The sequence below is a fragment of the Helicoverpa armigera genome, chromosome 8 (assembly GCF_030705265.1).
Source record: "Helicoverpa armigera isolate CAAS_96S chromosome 8, ASM3070526v1, whole genome shotgun sequence".
Lineage (NCBI taxonomy): Eukaryota > Metazoa > Arthropoda > Insecta > Lepidoptera > Noctuidae > Helicoverpa > Helicoverpa armigera.
This window is the reverse complement of record NC_087127.1, coordinates 1,867,075-1,885,343: the sequence shown is the minus strand read 5'-3', so window position 1 is coordinate 1,885,343 and position 18,269 is coordinate 1,867,075. Positions and strand designations below refer to the sequence as shown.

The window sequence follows — 18,269 nt, the reverse complement described above, 5'->3', positions numbered from 1 at the left end:
GATTATTTATATCACATAGTTTTGGAGATAAACGTGTTTAAAATAATCTTCAAAAAAATGGCGAACCTATGTTGCTAGACTAGAAAATTCCCCTTGAAACATTGCACGATCGTTATTATTAATAAAGCTGGCAACATTATGGAGCACATCGTTTAATTAAACTTGGTAATTTGCAACAGATGTTGTATGCGGTGCAGTTAGCTGCACTCAATTGTGCAATTAACTGTTATGCATTTCCATATTGCTTAGTTAAAGATGAATAATGTACCCACTATGTACCCACTATGTACTGGGCTCATTCAGAGGTCAAAGTTCAGCCATGAAATATTTAAAATAGTTTAACCAAACTAGTCTAACTCTTTCAAAAAGTAAAGTAAAACTTCATTTGAATACTTTAAAGAGTTTGCAGTTCAAAATAGTTTAAAAAGTCATTTAAACAAGAAACTATGTGTAAATACCGAAAGTTTATTTCTGAATATTACTCTGCAACTTAAAGTACCTACATATATCAAAAGAAATTATTTTCTAAAAATATCAAGTGAATATTGGGATTCTTTTAATTATTGAGATTCAGTCAAATAGTTTTAGTTTTGTGAAATAATAAGTAAAAATTTTCGTGGCCCATGAGGGGATCGAACCCGCGACCTTCGCGTTATTAGCACGACGCTCTAACCAACTGAGCTAATGGGCCGGTCCTGTTACTGTCGAAATAACCGAGTGTGTTCTGGGACACTCGACTGATAACTTTGCAGTCAATTTGATGACCAAAAAAGTAACCACGAAGAAGAACAGAAAGTTCTGCTCTATGGCATATGGCATAATAAAGCTGAAAATTCATTTGAATTGAGTCTGCTTGTGACCATGGATGCTGTAGAGGATCCGAAACGCCGTGATTAAATAATATTAATATAACCGCGATAAAATCTGTGAAAGTAGTTTAATTTAAATTCATTTGAATTTAATATTTACTGCAAAATAATATATGGTGATATTATTTTGCAGTCAATATTGATTCACCGTCTACGTTGCAATTTTAGTTTGCAGTCTATATTTTATAACAGAGACGTTATAGACTATAATAAAACTCTAGAATCAGACTCGCAATCGATAGTCTGTGAAAACGTCGGCTGGGTGTTTAAAAATTTATAGCATTATGTTACCACGGTCAAGAGCGGACGACTGTCGCAATAGTATTGCCCAAATTAATAAAAAAATTTAAGTATTGGATTCAGTTTATTTATCTAGAAACACTATAGGCTAGTATTTAAGCGGCTGTAACCCCTGGTGGAATCTCAAATGTGATTTTTTATTTGGATTTGGATTGCAATATCTTAAATTTTGAACAATAATCATGTAACTACTTGATTCTCCTTGATCTCAACAACTATTGAATCAACTAATTCTGAAGGACTGTTTCCTTAGTGTGATAAAAAATCATAAAAATACTTCTACCAGATCCTAGCCAGTAGAATGAAATAAAACCGGTTTTATGCGGAAAAACAAATTCATTTAAATCACACTTATGTTTGCTCAGAATCATCTCATCCCCGACATCGCAAACATAACACATACTTTATCAGAGCAAAACCAATCTTATGTCATTTGTCATACGTCACATTTTGCGTTGTGTCACGGTATATTATTATCATGCTTGCTTGCGGATGGATGTTGTCCCATATAAATGCGTTTGGGGCCTCAGGGTCACCTTCAAATATCTCAACAGATGTTTCAACAAGGAAGCTCTCTTAGTTTGATTAAGAATAGCTTTTCATTATTGCTTTTTTAAGTAGTGATGCTTATTTTCCTTCTATCAGATTAACTGAACTTTATATCCCTCTTTTCTTTCTATTAAACATTGTCATACCTTTTTAATTGAGGCATATAATTGTAATTAAAACATCTATCTCAATATAATAAAGAGGAAACATTTTTTGTTTGTTTGTACCCTAAAGGCTCCGAAACTACTGAATCGATTTGAAAAATTCTATCACTGTTGGGAAGCTACACTCTTCCCGAGTAATATAAACTATATTTTATTCCGGTACAGACAATAGTTCCCACAGAACGCACTCTTTCAATAATAACAAGAACATAAATCTTACGACACGTTTCGTTCTACGTAGCGTAGGCGCGTAGCACTGCGTAGCAGTCGACTACGGCGTAGCAGCTTATGAAGTTATTGACAATATACGGTTTTAAAATCAACTGTACATTGTATTTTACTTCAAGGAAATCGTAACAATCATGAATTGCTTCATATATGCCTATATGATTTCAGATAACAACATTTCCAGCACATACCATTCAAACGGAATTCCCAAAAATTCCACATTATTATATAACAAAATAATATCAGTAGAATTCGATACAAAATATTTATTTTATTTGACCTACGCTCGGCGAATTCGCTCGTGTCAAAACTTGATTATCTCATTTGGATAAATTCGCGCGGGAATTATGAAAAATCCGTAGCCATTTTGTCTGTTACGTCACAATTGGAACGCAGCGGTTAAAAATGTTGTAATTTTTTACTGTTTTTTGCTGTTGTCTGTTTGTTCTAGTAATTGGTAGTAAATATTTGGTTGTTTATTCGTTCTCTGGCGGATTTCTCTTGGAAATTAAATGACGTAACCAGAAAGATCGGTGACCCTTCCCATTGTGTGCTCAGAGAGAGTATCAGACTTTTAAATAAAGTTCTTTTTTCAAAATGGACTTTTGCCACTGACCTCCATATTTACACACTGGACCGGCTGTTCCGTACGTTTGACAGCAATTTTTTTGTGCCCATTTGAAGCGCCAATATCGTCTAAGCGAGTGTCCACAGAACTAATTTTGACGTATAATTTCAAATGGCTGTGAGAGAAGTGTTTGTTCTTTGGTTCACTGTAAAATAATTTTAGTACCACGGGCACTCGCTACGTCTAACAGCGCCAAAATGGCGATTATCAAACGGTCACAAAAGCACGTTGACTACAGCCTGTCCAGTGGTAAATATAGAGGTCAGTGACTTTTGCAGACTCTTGTAAAACGTCATAGTCTGAAGCCATAGGTCTACCAATCACCAGAGAGTCCTGAGAGCGAGGCATCTCCATTAGATAAATAGTTCTTGATGAATAACTTCTGTAGGCTCAAACAGATAGACGCACTCGTGTAGTTTCAAGGAACTTCTCTACAACTCTACGCCTTTGTGAGTATGAAGGTACTCAATTACTTATACATGCAGTACACAATATGTGTATATGCATTCTGCAAATTTTTTATGATGATTCACAGCTTTTGGATGTATATTTATTTATTCAACAAGTAATGTAGATGGTAAATTAAGAAAAGAAGGCAATTTTTTTTTTATTTTTCAGTTTCAATATTAAATACCTGAATTCTCTGCCTAGCCTTATCCCAACTATATTGGGGTCGGCTTCCAATCTAACCGTATGAAGCTGAGTACCAGTGTTTTACAAGGAGCGACTGCCTATCTGACTTCCTAAACTCAGTTAACCGGGCAACGAAACACCCCTAGGTAACACTACATAGTTGACAGACTTACTGGCTTCTGACTGCCCATATCGACTGCCAAAGATGTTCAATGGCAGCCTAAATTCTCTTTACAAAATTCAATCTTCCAATTAAATAACTTAACACCCAACTCCAACTCATGTTTATTAATTAAGTGATAATACTCAGAGAAGTTTTATCCGTATTTAAATTGTTTTAAGAAGACAAACGTCTGACCTCGTCTCAAGCATCAAGATTATTCGGATTACATCACCAACAGCTGAGCAGTTTCCAATTAAATCTTCAGTCAATCTTATCTTATATAAACTTTCATAATTGCTCCATGTTTTCCAATTATAAAACTGTTGATAACTGTTGAAACAGCCTCTTGATTTGCTTTGAGTGATTGCAAAAGACTGCTGAACGTAAACCTAATTAGTTTTGCCAAATGAAAGTATCCTACCTTTATCATAACTGACGAGAACTTTCCCGTTTTTTTAAATTTTAATACTAGCGGCTCCGGCTGCACCGTAGGTATGTATACGTAGTATGCTCCTATGCACTAACACCTTCATTCATAAATTCATTTTCAGCCTACATTGTCCCACTGCTGTGTAAAGTCCTCCCCATCACGCTTCCACACTTCTCGATCTTTCGACCGAGTCCACCAGTCTCGACGATAGGCGTCCAAAACCTTCGCCGTAACTAAAATATCTATTGATCTATCGCGCACAGAAATCCAAAAAGACGACTTTTAAAGAAGTCTTTACACAGTTAACCCCATTTTTCCTGCAATAAATGAACAAACAAACAATTTATTAGCCACTCCATAAAATCTCAGTGACCTGTATGTTTGTAAACGCTCCGCGATACAAAAGAGATTTCTAGTGGGGCGCTACGTTAAAAGGAAAACGACGAAACGAATACATTTGCGAGCAAAAAATGGGAGTCACTCAATACTTTTAAGAGGTTATTTTTCTTTTCATCATCTACCCTCGTTTCCCAAATATGTTGTGGTCGGCTGCCAGTTTAACGGGATGCAGATGAGTACCAGTATTTTACAACGAGCAACTGCCTATTTGACCTCCTCAACTCAGTCACCCGGGCAACCCAACACCCTTGCTAAGGCTGGTTGTCAGACTTACTGGCTTCCGACTACAATTAACGACTGCCAAAGATGTTCAATGACAGTTATTTTACTTCTGTGACTGTAGAATTTATCTTGTGTAGCAATAACTTCACGTGGATATAGCATAGCGTAGAAGTTAGCCGAAACTTAAGTACATGAAACAACGATTTATGATAGAGGAACATAAACTGAATAATATAAAGGGATGTAAGGCTACACGCGATGATAGTAACTGTACTTCGTCTAATATTAATCGGTGAATAAGGTCAAAATGCTCAATTATCAGCAGTGTAGGGTTACATCGTACGTGGGCCGTATTATGACGTGAGCCAGATGCCAGAGCAAAACAAGGATAAGTGCTTATTATGAATGTATAAGCGGTATAGAGACTGAATCAATCGCTATGAGACTATTCTTGGTCTCATAGCTAAAAGTCGTTTGCTATGGTCATCCATACTTAATTAGCGAAATTAAATCAGCAATTTTTTTCGATTTATGGTAAAGAAATAAAATGCACCAAATGAGCTCACATTCACGGCTGTTCAATTTTATTACAATTACAAGTGATTTCTCTTCATCATTATCATCCTATGAATGAAAACACGACCACAGGTATAAAGCTTGGTTCGCGTAAATATTTTTATGTGTGACCCAATTTTATTGTCCTCACTGTAAGAGTATCCCCACACTGCAGACTAAACAGTTGGCTGAAAGTTAACCTCGTGGTTGGCAGTTTTTTTAAAAAAGAAAGTCTTTATTCCAATGAATGTTTTCAGTCGCTCTAATACCGACTGAATACCAGATCCCTGTAATGTGCGTACTACCGTACTACCATTCATCTTTATATTGATGTACGAGCCCAAACAAACTATCTGCCGACTAAAAGTTTGAAGTGTACGGGAGCGCTACATATACGACGGTACGACACTTTCTCAAGCTTCAGGGATCAGGAACGTGCCTGTTACGTATTTCCCCACTAAAAACATACTTTGTATTTTATAAGGGTATACTAATAAAATGTTTTAGGAACTCATTCCCGTAGCTCATGTTCAAAACAAAATAATTAAGTAACTATTGTTTGGATGAACCGTTGTTCAGTTTAATTAATATTCGAGGGTATAAGTGTTATTGAAATGTGGAGTCAGGTTAATTAAATTACTCCAAAAATACCTTCCTTGTTACAAAATCATTTCTTGTATTAATGAAATTGGCTATTAGGAAAATTGGTTCGGATATAAACACCATCTCGATGTTTGGAAATAATGATCTTATACTCCATTTTTCAGTGCAAGTACTTTAAAGATAGATAAAGAGTGTTCATGAGTTTGACCCGAAATTAAGATTTGTGACCCGTTAACCCATAAACCTTTTGACAATAGGCTTGCCCACTACTATATACTATATATACGTACATATGTTAACAATATATAGTTGGTTTTTAAGACAGACATTCATATAAGACGATTGATTTACTCTTCAACTAAGGCTAGCTATATAGCATCCTAATTACATTCTTATCCTTACAAACTCTCATCAAGACTTTTGTCTAAATGTCCAAAAAATTTCTGCTTTTTGGAGAGGATCAGTTTTATTATCTATTTTTAGTCCGTAACTATTTCCCTTCATTACGGGATAATCATACTAGCATTTTAAAGGCGAAAGTTCGATCGTATCGTAGATTTATTTGATGAAACTTAGCCATCTAGCGTATAGATACATGAAGAATAACACATAGGCATACTTTTACCTTTTTTTTTTTTTTATCGACGTAAAATCATCAAATGACCCCTCCCGCTGTGGGTTAGCAGCGGTGAGGGAGTGTCAGACTCTTACTGACTAAAATCGTCGTGTTCCGTCATAGGCCTTTTATGTACCAGGGCCGCGGTATCTCTTTCGAACAACCCGCAGCCCCGGCAGGCCTTGGCCCTGCTGGGCCCCGCTGGGGTTGCTGACGTCTCTTTGAGGAGCGCGTGGAACAACGCGCGCCGTCGACACGGGTCTGTCGTCTAGGAAGACAGAGGGACGATGAGCCACCCGAACTCACCGCCCACAGACCCACGCCTACGGTGGCCGGGAGTCATCTCGCGACACCCGGCGCCCATGGTGTCTACCTGGTCCAGCGCGGCGGCCGGGATGAGAGGTGCGGACTCTCTGGCGTTCCGCCTCCTCCTTCTCGAGCATGACCGCTTCGCAGAAGGAGGCGACGGCATCCCATTCCCTCTCGCCCCGGACCATGGCCTGAACCAGGGCCGGACGCGAGAGGTCGCCGCCGCCCAAAGCCTCGACGAGGACCCGGCGGTGCCCTTCCCATGCGGGGCACACCTGGACTGTGTGGTCCACCGTGTCATCGGGGCTGTCCGCACAATGGTGACACCCGGGCGCCTCCTCACGACCGATGCGGTGCAGGTACCTCCCGAAACAACCGTGTCCGGTGAGGACCTGCGTCATGCGGTACGTGAGGGCGCCGTGACTCCTCCCGAGCCACTCCTCAAAGAGGGGACTTACCGCCATAAAACCGCTGACTGAACCTAGTGTGAAGCCAGTAACATAATATAACTAAGGAAATAAAAGGAACAAACAACATGTTTTTCTTCCGTTATTTATTCCGTAGCAATTGTGAGAGGATTTACATCGTATGTGAATGAGGTAGACAGGTAATACTCGCTCGGTATCGGATTGTAAGCGATATTATTGAGATGTGAGAAGTATTGGCTCATTTTGTAAGATTAGTAGGTGATTATCTCTGGAATTGAGAGTGAGAGTTATCTGTAAGGAATTTGTGTGTTGAGAGGAATGTTTGAAGGTGTTAATTCGAATAATGGGTGGATACATACAGTGATAGTCTTATTATATGCTAAAAGCGATTGATTCTTGACTCTTGAAATAATGAGTGCAACCCGTCTCGTTGTATGCCGGGGCAGATATACGCGAGACACAATTGATTTTCTATTGTTTTATATTAAGAGGCATACAAGCAGTTAAATTAACAATTCCATATTGTTTAGCACAGATACATATAAAAGGTGTAAGTTTGTATTTTTAATAAACCTACCTAGTATTTGAATACCTCAAAGAATAACACGGCCATTCCGGGAACATAAATTAAACAAAATAACAATCATTTTGTATAATAAATCCTCTTAGTTACATCCCGCTTTTGGTTTTCCACAAAATCACCAACCAAATCCGTTAAACTTCTTATGAAAATATTGGTTTTAAATACAATAAAACCGGCCAAGTGCGAGTCGGGCTCGCGCACCGAGGGTTCCGTACAAATCCTGTATAGATAAAAAGTGAGACTCGCTCAAACCGTTCAGTTTAGAACAATCATAGTTATAGTAATTTCGTGAGAGTCAAAATAGTTGATATTTTTATTTTATAATATAACTAAAATAGTAGGCCATGTATGACGTTTCTTTGAATATAAATATTTTATTAAAATTCCATGGAGACGAATGTCATTTAAAAAATATAAAAGACAAGCAGTTTCAGAGGATTGTACAGTTTGCAATGCTAGTTATTATTGCTAAAGACTTTTCATAAAGAACCAGGATCCAGGATCCAAGACCAGGTTCTGATGAGGATCTGGAAACCCTGAGAAATCGAGGGCAACTCTTGAATATTGTAGGCACGCACCAAGTCAAAACCAGACATGTGAGTGTATTTTTGAGGGTACTGGTAAACAGTGAAGGTTTGGAGCTGATTTGATTATGGAGACCACAGAAAGTCGAGGGAACTCCTGAGCGATATGTTGCAACTCTCACGTGTTTGGGCTTATTTTATTCGTATTGACGAGAACTTTTCACAAAAGTTAAAAATAAAGACTTTTTTCAACAACAAAAAAACAACTTCTAAAAGCAACAAGAAAACTGTTAACGTAACTAAAACATACTGTTTAGGAGATCTCTCGACTTTCTCACGTCTCCATCATCAGGTAAGCTCTAAACCTTCACTGTTTGATAGTATTATCAGACATACATCTGAGAATCAAGTTTTAACCCTATGCATGCCTACAATTTCTGATAGTTGCCCTCGATTTCTAAGGATTTCCATCATCAAATCCTGACCTGATGACAATGGAAATAAACGGCGAGTATACTCTTTCACTACAAAAAAATGATTTCTCAAATCCGTCAAACTTGGTCGTTTAAATTCCCCATTGAAATGAGGAAAATATTCGATGTTTAAACATGATTTTCTCTAGATTCCCATGGTTCACATTGATACGACTAATGCCATAGTCAGTACATCAGAGCCTTATATCATTATACTGTGCTATATTTCGTTCGTGTCCGCCGTGGGTATGGTGCCCAATGACCTTTGAATGATCTAGAATTTTTCACAGTTTAGAGGCAATTAGATTTAAGAAGTGTTTGATATGAATTTCAACTTTAATATCTCTACGCGTTCATGTGAAAAGGGGTAGGCAGGAAGTTTATAAAATAAATATTTTATGTCATGTAAGCAAAAATAATATTTTAATATTTTATGTAACTTCAAATTTATCATTTTCGCAATTTTTCCTTTATCTGTACTATATGACGTTGCTTCGTGCCGAATTTCAAGATTCTGAGTTCACGGGAAGTACCTTGTAGGTTTTGATTCCCTAGCGTGTGACGGAAATTCGTGTAAGGTGTCGGTATAACTGCTGTATCTTTTGATCGCGTTAACTTAGAAGTTTGATTTTTTCACTGCTTAAAGGGACAATAGACCTAGGTATTTGGTATAAATTTCAATTTGATACCTTTATTATTTCGTGAGAAATAAGGTAATAAGTTTCATTTTATTAAAATATTTTTATTATATTATATGACTAAAAAAATGTGATTTTCGCAATTTTTCCTACATTTGCATTATATGACAATGCTTCATGCCAAATTTCAAGATTCTGAGTTTACGGGAAGTATCCTGTAGGTTTTGATTCCTTTGTGAGTGTCGAAAATTTGTTGAAAATATCGACATAATCGGCTGTATCTTTTGATTGGCTTGGCTTAGAAGTTTGATATTTTCACAGCTTAAAGGGGCAATAGACCTGAGTATTTCATGTGAATTTCAGCTTGACACGTCCACGCGTTCTTGAGATAAAGGGTCTTGACAGACAGACAGACAGACAGACAGACAGACAGACAGACAGACGGACAACAAAGTGATCCTATAAGGGTTCCGTTTTTTCCTTTTGAGGTCCGGAACCCTAAAAATGAAACGATATTCTCGGTAAAACTGGCCGATGAAATAACTTTGTAGTCGAACCGATTACAAAAATATAATCGAGTCGGGCAAATCGAAACTCATCAGAATTCCATATTCGATTTCCTGACAACGGATATTTGTATCTCTAATCGTTTACCACAACCGGCCGGTACAATTGCATTCCGAGCACCCGGATATACGAGCATTACCCGGCTTCGTGCGAAATTCCCGGGTATCTCGGATTCCGGGACTAATTCCCATGAATATGTATTAGAGAAAAATTAATATTCCAGCTATTTCTTTTTAACGGGAATTTGGAAAACAATATGTATGTAAATCTAATAATCGAATGAAAAAGTCGATATTCGTTCCCTTTATAAAGAATGGCAGACCCATTCTGATTGGGTTAGGCGTATTGACAAATAGGGAGTCGTATGTAATTAGCACGTATATTATTTTCTTTTTTTTCGTGTCTGATCGGTTAGGTTAGGTTAGAGGTTCGGTTAGAGTGGGTATGATTCTAATAGCTAGGCTAGGCTGGGTATGACTTACTTCTTTCCAGTAAATTTTCCCACAGTCAGTTAAAGTCTATGTCAATTCAAAAGAAAACCTTAGCAGGTACATGAAGTAATGTTTCATATGAAACAGTATTTCTATTGGTAAAAACTGTATTAAAATCTGCTCAGTCGTTCTGTTTTAACTGTGGGCACACAGTGGGTGGTTGAAGTTTAATAAACGTGCATAACAATAGATACCATTTGTACAATTTCGTAAATTTTCTGGTGACCAACGAACACCAGCGAAAGATATTAATGACAAAACAATATATCTTGCAAAAGGTCAAGCTGAAGAAACCCAAATAAAGTATTATCTTACAACCACGTGTGGGAAGTGCCCTTATTAATATAAATAGAACGTCCAATAAGAATACCCGCACACTACAAACTTTTAGTCGGCCGATAGTTTGTTTGGGCTCATTAAGCAGTTTGAAGATGAATGGTAGGACGCACATTACAAAGATCAGGTATTTAATCTGAAATTTCAGGAAATCTCAGGAAATCTGAAATCTGAAATTTTGATCAGGTATTTAATTTGGTATTTAAACTTTCATTTTAATCCAGATTTTCTTTCAATAAAAGTTTTATCCAACCATCGGGTCAACTGTCGGCCGACTATTTAGTTTGCACTGTGCGGCTATCTAAGTAAATAGTATCTATGTATCTTTTACCTTTACAAATTGTTGTGTAGGATGAGAAAACATGTTTGTAATACAAGGTTTCACAAACATTAAGAGGACGAATTGGAATTTTTGGCGCGTAGGATGTCAATTTTTCTCAGTAAATACAAAACGGATCAAAATACAACTTGGTTACCTGAAAGTTCATGATATAAACCTTATTTTGTTAGTTGTAGAAACATGATTAGGTAACTTTTATAACAGAGAAAAATATATCAAACATACCTCTTTTTAAAAAGAGATTCACATATTATGGGCAAACGGGACCGATTAAAGCCTCTTAACTTTTTTAGTAGTTGAGTATATACATACTCTTTAAAATTGTAGTAGGATTTTTTATCAAATTATCATTTCTAAATAATAAAATTACAAAACCATTTTGTCGCTTACGACTTTTAGTTATAAGCTAGCGCGCGTATTGTTATCCTCGCCCCGCTCAGACGCTCCGACCCCTTTTGGCGCCTTAGATGCGCGTGCCGGTTATGGAATTATTGTTGACCACTTCCTCGCCTTAACAAAAAATATTTGCTACGGGGAGGAAATAAATTGGGAATAATGAGCACTTATTAGTTTGTTTGTTTTGAGAGGTTCTATAAACAATGGTTAATGTTGATGTTCTCCGTAATTAAATGGAGTGCCTAAAAAGCTTAAATATACTTCATATTGATTTCGCTTTTATGAAAATTAGTCAATAAGGTTTTGACAAATAACGCCTAAGTTTGTAATGTATGTAACTCGTAGGTATGAATAAATGGATGGATGTTTGCCCTCGTGCACACAAAATTAATACTACTGGATAGAATACAGAATAATATACAAGGGAAGGAGTTCTTTAAAGAAGTGAGTGTAACTCAGGAGCTGGCCATTCTAAACTAAAATAACAAAGAAGAAAGTTTGTAAGGTGATGATACTGACCATGCGTGGGAAAGGTCAATATTAAGTTATTTGTTAGTGTCATTGGCTATATTTTACGGTATTACTGGAACGGTGACCTAATTCGTGTATTTCATGAATTAGAGAGGACGTACATCTATTGGTTGAAAACCTGACCTCTGCCTCGATAATCGCAAAATGCTTTATACTATTTTGCACTTTATTAAGAAAACAACTTGTGCTCTCGCATGATTGAGTGACAAAATACACCCTGATAGTTATAATATGATGAGTAGATAGGACAACAAACAATTTTTCCATCCTTCTTTCAATAAACGTGATATTGTGTCTCGTCTGTTTATTCAACCCAAAATGTAATCCAAACTAGATTGATCATACTACATAGAAATGGCCTCTAGAGATTATCATAATCGTTCCAGCTTCAATCTGTAGTTGCAAAATATACCTTAAGACTTTAGTATATAGGTCGAGTTTTGAATGTAGTGATTTTCCGGAATTTTGTGAGAGAAAACTTTTGAGAACACTTTTAATGATCGTTTATTGTACCGTCGCATATAAAATGCATATCTTCAGTACAATATTTAAACTGGGACATTATTAGTGTAATTTAATAGGTTTTCTAAACAAACATTACTTTCGTTTTATTTGTAACTAGCTGATCCCGCGAACTTCGTATCATTCAAACAAACATATTAAAACCAAAATCAGCTCAATCGGCCCAGCCGTTCTCGAGTTTTAATCAGACTAACGAACAACAATTCATTTTTATTTATATAGATTAGTATTATTTAAGCTGGGGAGTTAGTTGCGCCACTTTTTATTCCCTAAAAAGACATAAAACTCCAGCCGTCTCATGTAATTGTGACTTTCGAAAAGTGTTGTTTTTAAATCTGTCTCTAATTTAATTTTTAAAAAATAACTGAGAAAATCCGAACAGTTATACGTTTACCGTAATTTCTAGAGGCAAACAGTATTAAAAGCAGTGCTTCCAGGAAAAGATTGCTTTTATATTTCAAAAGCACAGAAAAGTTCGTATCGATTTTTCTTTAAAAGGATGAACATTTCAAAGGAAATAGGATAAACATTTGACGTCCAAAGTTAATTTTTTATCAGCTTTCATCGTTACTTTCTTTTGAAATTCAAAAACGGGTCCTACGCAAAACTTCAGAGCAATTAAAAAGCTTAAAAACGGAATAAAGTTAGGTTAATGGCGACAGAAGAAGAAAAAAAAACAATTCAATGGAAAATATACCTTGTACTAACAAGGTTAAGGTTCATAATGGTAAACTAAGGGATTATGTATTTAAAGTAGCTTCTATACTTTTTCTGTAAAGCCTTCAGCTTTACAAGTAATTCTTATTCACGTCAAACCGAGCTAGGGAACATTACTGATACATTTTTAATATTCTCCTAACGAAAGGGTTTGTTTAGTAGTAAGTTATTTTTAGAAATAATTGTTTGCCAACACCCTGTTTTCTAAAGCGGGTTGAAGGATTACTTGAATTAATTAATTTGTTGTCAAAACTCGCCTTTTCAGTTGTTAAGGTTTTGATATTGTTAATTTAGAATTCGAGATAATGTCCAATGTTTGATTAGTCAAGTTTGAGTAGCACTTTACAGTTCTTAATCTTATCCGTCGAATATGAGGAAGTGACTACTGTAATTCAGTTACCGGCAGAAATGACAGTCGGGGTTATGTTCTGTTTAATTCAGCACATGAAGTAATTCTGTAAGTAGACTCTAAGCAGCATCGAACCCTGCAGCAGAGGGATTCTTCGAGAGAGTTGCCGCGGCCCTAGAACACAAAGGGCTGTAGAAGAAACATGGTAAGTTTTAGTCAGTAAAAGTCTGACACTTCTTTACACTACACGCACAGGAGGGCTCATCTCATGATTTCCCATCTCAACAAAAAAAAAGAAAAAGGCATCACCGAGTAAAGTGACCTAACTGATTTTCACAGTCCCACGCAATCCATTTATCATCATATCAGATAAGCCTTTGGACTAAATGAAGCTATTATTTCTCCTTAACCAGTTAACCATTGCCCTACTCACCTTACCCGTCACTTCAGAAAGAGGGTCACCTATTTTTAGACCGACTGCCGAAACTTGTGCCAATATCACCGCAAACACTGATACTGAAAAAGGCTTCTGTGTTTAAATAAGCCGATTTAAATGAGCTACTCATCTCATTTGCCAAGCATTTTCCCAATTATTATTGGGGTCGGCTTCCAGTCTAACCGGATACAGCGGAGTGTTTTACAAGGAGTGACTGCCTATCTGACCTCCTCAATCCAGTTATCCGGGCAACCCTTGGTACGACTGGTTGTCACAGTAACTGGCTTCTCGTCTACGCGTAACGACTGACAAGAGTGTTCAATGACAGTCGGGATCTACAGTTTAACGTGAGCTCCGCAACATTGCCATTGATGCCCAGGATATACTTATATAGGCTAAATAGTATTATCTCGAAGCTAAGCAACAGCTACATGACTCGAAAAGTTAATTACTCAAAGCCCGGATGATTGGCCAATTTTCAACATCACTAAACATTTGATATCATAACGAAACTCCTCCTTGCCTAGTACATTTAATACTATTTCATTCAGCACAAAGCTAAAGCGATTTCAAATCCCACTTTGGAACATTCTAGACCATTCTAGATCCATCAGTTAGTGATTTCGAAGTTAATGGCGGCATAAAAACCGAAACTGAACAGCGCAGATATGATGGCCCGGCTCAGAGCGTGAGCTCGCATGTTAATGAAATTTGCCGGCACATTCCAGACATTATATTCAACTTTTACTGGACGAACTAAGGTATTAGAGAACTTGGGTGGGTTTTCAATTGTTTTTTACTCGAATATAGAACGTTGTAAGAAGGATGGCTTACAAAAAGGCAGGTGGCTTACAGATTAAATGTCAATTTTCAAACGAAATATAAATTTTCTAAAAACTTTTTTGATAAAATAAGTTTGTGTTAGAAATCTTTACAAAAAAGTATTTTATTGACAGAATATGAAACCATTTTAATACAGAATAACTGAGAGAAATCTTGAACTCTATTTTAAAGTACGATAATATAATAACCTTCTATGTAAGTATACTTATATTTTAATGTCATAAAATACTATGACAATAATAAGCATATTGTCTGTGGCAGTGCCCGACTCTAAGCTCAACTTAGTAAGTGAGGGTCTTTGACTAAGTTGAGCTTTGAGTCGTTCATTGTTTAGCTCTAATACAATATTGTCTTATCTTACTTGAGCTCAACGACCCATTACATGACGATGCTAGATTTTCAGGACTATTTTTGCTCATATCCCTAAGTCTAAGAGCCCTGCCTCATTAGGACGCCAATGGCGACGTCGCCGGCTACGAATCCAAGCAGTTAGTATTGAAATGTATGGAACCTAACTCACTTGGCTACGGTTTGGCAACGTCGCCAAATTGGAGGCGTGGCCACGAGCTACAGTTCCCTACGTGGCTTTTGGCTACCGAGGCAGCTTGGCGACGTGGCCACAGTAGCCACTATAATGTACACGGTAAAGCGCACCTCCCTCACACAGTCGCCAATGTGGTCACCAATTAGCGTGCAATTTCTTCAACGACGACGTAAACAATTGACTGTCGAGACGCCATGGCCACTCGACTTGGCGACATTTGGATGCCAGAAGTAGCCAGCCCAAGCCGCTGGCGACGTCGCCATGGCGTCCTAGTGAGGCAGGGCTCTAAGAGTACTCAGCACACTGCAAACTTTAAGTCGGCCGATAGTTGGTTTGGACTCATGAATCAGTATAAAAGATGAATGGTAGTAGGCACATAAAAATGATCAGGCATTAAGCCGGTACTAGACCGACTGAAAACTTTGCTTAAAATCAAGATAACCTTTATAAAAAAAATTTTGCTAGTCATCGGGTCAACTGTCGGCCGACTGTTTAATCTGCAGTATACGGGTACTCTGAAGGTCTACTTAACTTTATATACGTAAACCATTGTGAAGACTTATGCCCATACTTTATAAAAGCCTCTTGGGTATTCTCTCCGTTTTGAATTTACGTACTTATGAATAATTTTATGAACGAAAGAACGCGGGTCACATATTTTTGGGTGAAATAGCAAGTAATTTTGTTGATGTATTGGAAAACAAGGATCGCAAAATACTGGTTTGGTGACCCCTGTTATCTTTTTATTAAAATATATGTTTGCGTAGACCATAAATCAGTATTTATTAGGAGTAATGTAATGAAGTAATTCTGGTTCCAATTCATTTTGGACTAAATGATGAAAGCTATACCTTTTCTTTATAATGAACATCAAATTGCTTACGAAAATTTTGAAAAGCAACAACGCAATGGGCTTTCTTAAGAGCAAAGCTGTCTATTGAAGACTTTCTTTGAATGTCCCTAACACAATTAAAAAGTACCTACATATGTAGCTATTCAAAGCTACGAGCTACACGCTGCAATCAGCTACATACACACTTTCGTCTTAACGATAAAGACAATTCTGCAAAGTCGCATTTTTTACTTCATATTTAATTCTGAGATATCAAAATCATTTGGCTATTCATTCACAAAAGATTACCTATATTTATTTGGAAACTGTTTAACAACCTGTTGCCTTTTGTTCTATGATAAAAGTAGTATGTACTGACGCAAGTACAAGAGTGGAAGGGGACACAAATACAAACTGTCGAAACGTCTCAAGAGTTTTTAGTAAAAAGGGCAAAGGCCCAAAATAGAGGTTTCGATTCAAAAGGAGTCTTTATTTAGAAGAGTATTTTTACACAGAAAGAAAGAAGTTTTCTTTCCTACTTTCTTTCTCCTGTTTACTTTCTAAAAACCATTTTGAAATGCCGGGTTTTTAGTAGACACAAATTCAAGAAAACAAGGAAATGAAAGTTGTTCTTTATGACGATATTTTTCTTGAAGGACAATCGTAAATTCAGGAATTCAGTGCTAAGAGGAGTTTCCTTTGTGAGTGTGTGCGGTAATTGAGTGAGATGTTGACGCCAGTAATATTAGGTTACAGGGAAGTTCCGCGTTTTATTAGGTACCTACAACTTTTATATATCATAACAACTATTTACTGTATTGATCTACTAGGTATAATAAAATAGGATTTTAGTACCAAGGTATCTTAACAAGAAATTTAAAAAATTACTCACCTGTTTAAACTTTTATACATTTAAGTAAGTTTTTTCTTAGCTCCAAGTATTTCCTTAAATAACTTCTTAACAATACTGACTTTCATTTTACAGACCTAGCATAATAGAACAAAAAACACTGTAAAACTTTCACTGAATACTATGAGCCATGTTTTCTAAATAACATCACTATCCACCAAGTTTAACATAATACACGAACTGTTTCATGTTTAAACATAAATTGCTTATTATTTCATTCAGAATATTAGTTCGTGTGTATGTAAAGAGGAGCACATTGCTTCGACACGAGCGCCTGACGCGATTGCCTGGGCAATACTGAATGAACGCTGACTGGCCGGTTGGCAAAATTCACACAGGCGCTCTTACAAGCTCAAATTATGATCGTTACCCACTAAGATGTAACGTTGATCGTACAAAAATATTAAAGATACCATAGTAGTGTTTTCGATTAATGTTTTTATTAAATTTGTGGAATGAAAGGAAGTAGCAATGTTTGATTATTATTTTTTGATGAATGTCTATGATGAATATTAAATCCCTATTGATACATTAAAAGAAACAGAACATTATATTCCTTATTTAATGAATTAGAAAAATATTTATTTACTAACCATTTTCCCACGGTTTCGGTTCGGTAGGAGCGGTTCAGTAGTTTAGGAGCCTTTATTCTTTATTTATTATAAAAAACACCTCTCTATTTCATTACTTAGTATAGATTTACAGTTTTGAATGCAAATAATGAGTGGACTTTAAATTCAATATTGCTTGACATTCACCTAATTGCATGTGGGTGAATTCCCAAATGTTACCAAAGTATGGATAGTATAACGAATTCATAAACAGTAAGCTACTTATAATTGTAAACAGACGGAAAATGCGTTTATTTGGTTCGTTTGTCGTATTTTCAACGCATGAACGCCTCCATCGATTTACAAATTGGTTCACAGATAATTTGGGATGCGAATAGGAATGCGAGCCGTCTTTATAGGAAAAGTGAGCATCGCTGTAGGGAATATGATTATCATAGAGATACAGAAAAATAAAGGAAACAGGTCACAACACACTGATATGTACCTAATACCTAAACGTGAAAGTTTTCTTTTATATCGGGTGTGTCGTTCACAATCACATTAAATGAAATGGGTTAATATACCGGTTA

General features: G+C 36.6%; 1 protein-coding gene and 1 non-coding gene across 2 annotated transcripts in view; both read right to left on the bottom strand.

Annotated features, from left to right (window-relative positions):
• The window catches only part of LOC110383342 (uncharacterized), a 105,805-nt gene extending 88,394 nt beyond the window's left edge, over positions 1-17,411 (bottom strand). The window contains exon 1 of the mRNA XM_021344123.3: positions 17,111-17,411. Within this exon, the coding sequence (XP_021199798.3) occupies positions 17,111-17,130 (20 nt within the window). The 5' untranslated portion in view covers positions 17,131-17,411. The remainder of the gene's footprint in view (positions 1-17,110) is intronic.
• Positions 618-691, bottom strand: Trnai-aau (transfer RNA isoleucine (anticodon AAU)). The gene has a single exon. It is a non-coding gene; the product is annotated as a tRNA-Ile (tRNA).
• Positions 17,412-18,269: the final 858 nt, after the last annotated feature.